At 39.9% G+C, this 4380-nt stretch overlaps 1 protein-coding gene, 1 long non-coding RNA gene and 1 pseudogene across 2 annotated transcripts; 1 reads left to right on the top strand and 2 right to left on the bottom strand.

The window, feature by feature from the left end:
• The first annotated feature begins 209 nt into the window (after positions 1–209).
• Positions 210–599, top strand: LOC141827178 (uncharacterized). The gene is made up of 2 exons (XM_074714424.1): positions 210–476; positions 528–599. The coding sequence occupies exons 1-2, from the start codon at positions 210–212 to the stop codon at positions 597–599; spliced, it is 339 nt and encodes a 112-aa protein (XP_074570525.1).
• A 2383-nt stretch (positions 600–2982) lies between these two features.
• Positions 2983–3681, bottom strand: LOC141825966 (uncharacterized). The gene is made up of 3 exons (XR_012601591.1): positions 3589–3681; positions 3211–3285; positions 2983–3130 (listed from the first exon to the last, which is right to left on the bottom strand). It is a non-coding gene; the product is annotated as an uncharacterized LOC141825966 (long non-coding RNA).
• A 415-nt stretch (positions 3682–4096) lies between these two features.
• LOC141827177 (brassinosteroid LRR receptor kinase BRI1-like) overlaps positions 4097–4380 on the bottom strand; it is a 3099-nt pseudogene continuing 2815 nt past the window's right edge.

Below are 4380 nucleotides of genomic sequence, written 5' to 3'. Positions count from 1 at the left end.
TAGTGCAACTACTAATCGAGCAAGTTTTCTTCATCGCTCTAATTTCTTTTAAGTTTCTTCTGCACTACTAATCTAAGACCAAGTCTTGGGACATTATTTTTCATTTATTTCTTTGTATGTAAGAATTCTCTATGACCCATCAAGAAAGCTATAACACCGCCAAACCTCCTATATTTTTTGACGAAGAGTTTATGTACTAGAAGGGAAGGATGGAATATCACTTGAAGATGCAAGTGGATATGTGGATTGTGATCCAGACGGGATTCATCCTCCCAACCGATGCAGATGGTATCCCACAACCATACGAGAAATGGAACGTCGGCACAAAATGTAAAATCGAGGCCAATGCCAAAGTTACGCAAACTCTACAATGCGGCCTCACCAACGAGGAGCTCAACCGAGTTGGTCCCTTCATAAGTGTAAAGGACTTATGGGGCAAACTCATTGAGCTGCACGAGAAAACCTTAGATACAAAGGTAAGTAAGCACAACTTACTTCTTAACAAACTATACAACATTAAAATGCAGGATAGAGAATCCGTGAGTGGGCTGCATGCAAGGATCCAAGACCTCCTAAACGGTCTACACGCTATAGGATAGTCTATGGAAAATAGAGACATAATCAGGTACGTTGTGAAAGCATTCCCACGGAACACCTTATGGACATCTATAGTTGATGTGTATAAGATTTTTAGGGACCTTCAAAAATCAAATTAGACGAATTATTCATTAAATTCGAGCTCCATGAACTGGCTAATGCCAATGCGGCCGAAAGAGGTATTGCACTTCTTGTAGGTCAAACAAAGGAGCACAAAATAAAATGTTGACCCGAGCTCGAATCCGAAAACATATCGGATTCTGATAGTAACAATGAAGTGGCCATCAAACTAATCAACCTAGTTCAGAAGATATTTAAGAAGAAGAAGGGCTTCAGGAAGTCGAATATGAGGAAGGTGATCCAAAAGGCTGGATCAAGCAAAACTCCGATCAACAAGGTTGAAGTCACATGCTACAGCTATAACGAGAAAATGCACTTCAAGGTGGAGTGTCCAAAATAAAAGAAGAAGGAGAGAATGATCAGGAAGAAGGCGTTGAAGTCCATGTGGGACGAGTCTTCCTCCGAAGACTTAGAGGAAGAAGAGAACACAAGCTTCCTAGCTCTACTAGTACGAGAGGAGCTAGCCAAGACCGAGTCTAAATCCGACACCAAATTTGAAGTTGAGTCTGAATCAAGATACGAATCTGTATCCAGTTAGAAGGTCCGAACACCAATGTAAGTAATAATCTAGTTGATAAATTATATTCAATCATTTATTGCTTGTCTAGAAAACTTATAAAATCCACAATCTAGGTTAAGTCTCTCCAAAAGGAGATTACACTTCTTAAGGAGAAAATTAATCTTAGCTCCTCAATTGAAAAGGTTCAGAGTGAAACTTTGACTCAAGTCCAACTTGAAAAAGAAAATTTTAATTTGAAAATTCAAGTTGAGGATCCAAAAATATTCACTTCGGATTCTAAGTATGCACTATGCATAACAAAGAAGAACAATGCAGTACCAATGCTGTGTTAAGATTTAATGGTGAAAGAGAATAGAAAAACAATTAAGTAATATGCTAGCAGAAACGTCACCTTAACATCTCCATTATCTGCCACGCTTACGTCTAGTTGCATCAGTACTCTGCTTTTCAATTGGCAACGTCACCTTAACATCTCCATTATCTGTTCCAGAAGACAAAAGAAAAGGAAAAAGGTCAAGCAGATCAACAATAAAAGGCACAAAACCAGCATCATAATTACACCATCATCCATGTTACCTAATGCATCCTTGTCACTTAAAATAACCCTGCCCGATTGATCACTAGGTGGAGAAAGTCGAGAAGGTTCAGACATCTGCTTTATTAATACTGCACAGTCAAAATCTACAAATATGTGAAAAGGGCCAATGTGGATCAAGTGCAAATAAACGACAAGAAAGAAATAATGATTAACAAAGAACAACAAAAGGTACATACTTGAACTGGGCCAATGTGGTTCTTTATATGTTTGATTAAGAATTTAGGAAGCAGCTCTTAACAATCTCAAACACAGTTTTCATAGTTCATCTCATAGTATCAGTTACAATAAAAGATCCTCAAGAATACAAGACTCAGTAAGCAAAGCATCTTTATACTAGTAATATCTTAGAGGAGAAAAGAGAGTTTTCTCCAGAAAGATCGCATTTTTAAACTTAAGCAAATTTAAGTAGAACAAAAAAAAAGAACATTGAAGTTTAAAATTCATTAGAAATGAACAAGAGGATTATTCTGATGAAACTTGCAAAATTGAAGGAATGTCCAAGAATCCCTTCGTTCAGAATGTCCAAGAATGACCCAAGGAATGTCAAGATTCAAAGCATCTCAGCACTGCAAAAGGAAATCCAAACAAATAGAAATAGAAATCAAAAAGGACTTGTCTCACAAAATAAGGAACCTTGTTTTATTTTTTCCAATCATAGATCATAAATAACAAACAACAGTTTATCTCTTCCTTCAAACAGTGAGATTAACAACAGGTCTCCTCGATGGCCGTCACAACAAATCTGAAACAGTGACCATAAATCAATGAAGAATCAATCAAAAATATCAGCAGTAACATAGAATTTAACCCAACCCCCCCCCCCCATAGTGAACCATGGTAAAAATAATCAAGCCCTACTATCCAGACACATCTAAAAGTAAATTTAGATTATCCTTAGTATTCAACAAACCTAGAGGCTAGAACCATTAAAATTATCCTTGAATTAGGCTCACTCAGTGATGATTCAACTGGCTGCAGGTTATGATACTTCAAATCAATTTATCATTCAAATGTGTCTTCTCAATTCAAAAAGAAAATAGAAACAAAATACATCCAAGACAATATTGCTCATGTCTCTTAGTCATTATAGAAATTTCACAATTTAAATTGGGCAAAAATGGGAAATACCAAAAAGTACAAACCTCCTTAAATCTTTCGGCAAAATAGAACCTCCCTTTCAAGTTTATGGCCACTAATCCATTGGCTGTGATTGGGAATGCCTTCTTTGCTCGAACACTATAGCTCAGTTTCTCATCTTTGTTAAATTGGACGCCCATACCCATGCTGGCTGGCGACTACTCAATCAGAACAAAAGTCACTTCACAAACTCAGATTCTTATTGTGTTCAAATCATATACCAGCGCAAAAGATGTACCTCAGGATAAAAATGCCGAAACATTAAAGAAAGATAACTAGGACTTCCAGACTTGGTGTCTAACTCCGCATGAGCCTGATAGGATACAATATACTTAGTTTCTCCAGAAAGAAAAACAGAAAAATTCAGCAACACCGTGCAATCCATCATTTATAAACAAGAAACAATAATCATGGGAAGCAATGCATGAAACAATTAGCCCTAAAAGCACAAATGGAAGGTTCATACTAATCTTTCTCCACTTTTTTGCTACATATTTTGATCTATATGGAGAAAGTCCAAAGTCCAAAATCCCAAAGCTAATTGTTTCCTTCTTACGAAAACAGAAAGATCCAGTCCCAACGCAAAGGAGAGAGGGGAGTAAGGATGGGGAAGAACCTGGAGTACGCTATCGGAGGCGAGTGGAATCCTCTCCTTGGCGTGGATGCGAAGGGACTTGGAATCGCCATCGTACCTCAGCGAGTTTTGCATCCTCCTTCCCGCTCCAACCCTAGCGGAGCAACAGTGAGGAGGAGGGAACCGAGGAAGAAGAGGAGGGCGGAGGGGGCGGAGACGCGGGCGATGGCCCGGAGGTCGGCGGGAGAAGGGCACGGTGGAGATCGAGGAAGGCGGGCGAAGGGGGTCGCCGCGGAGGAGCGGGGAGAGGCGAGAGAGGAGGTCGAGCAAGGAAGGGGAAATCGAGTAGGCGGAGAGGAAGAGGAGGGAGGTGGAAAGGAGGAGGAGTAGGGGGAGGAGGAGGGAGGGAGCCACTGCAACCGGGAGGAGGAAGGCTCGCCCATAAGAGAAACGCTAGGTCACGATGGACGAAGGAAATGGCTTACCCATAGGAGAAACGCGAGCGGCGGGAGAGAGAAGAGGAGGCGTACGCACCAAGGAAATAATGGACTCATCCGATAAAAAATTTAATATAAACCTTCTAAACCCTCAACGACAACACTAAACGACAATACTTTTAAAAGCGTTGTCTTTGGCAAAAAACCCGCTAAAAGACAACGTTTTCGACAACGCTTTTGTAAAGTGTTGTGGTTGACCCAAAATAAACGCTAATAGACAACGCTTTCTGTACAAACGTTGTCTTTTGACTTCGAAAGACAATGCTTTTGACTAAAAACGTTGTAAATTGAAATACCACAACGCTTTTGCTAAAAACCGTTGTCTTTGGGCGTTGTC

This window comes from Curcuma longa, chromosome 4 (genome assembly GCF_044706935.1).
Source record: "Curcuma longa cultivar G26 ecotype Majalengka, Jawa Barat chromosome 4, ITB_CL_G26_1.1, whole genome shotgun sequence".
In the NCBI taxonomy this organism is placed as follows: domain Eukaryota; kingdom Viridiplantae; phylum Streptophyta; class Magnoliopsida; order Zingiberales; family Zingiberaceae; genus Curcuma; species Curcuma longa.
The sequence above is the reverse complement of the archived record's forward strand: the minus strand, read 5'-3'. Positions and strand labels throughout refer to the sequence as shown.

Bases quoted from the DNA above. Each gene is read 5' to 3' on its own strand.
- LOC141827178 (XM_074714424.1), top strand. From the start codon at position 210: ATGGAATATCACTTGAAGATGCAAGTGGATATGTGGATTGTGATCCAG. The intron at 477-527 runs GTAAGTAAGCAC...ATTAAAATGCAG, and splicing joins AGAAAACCTTAGATACAAAG to GATAGAGAATCCGTGAGTGG.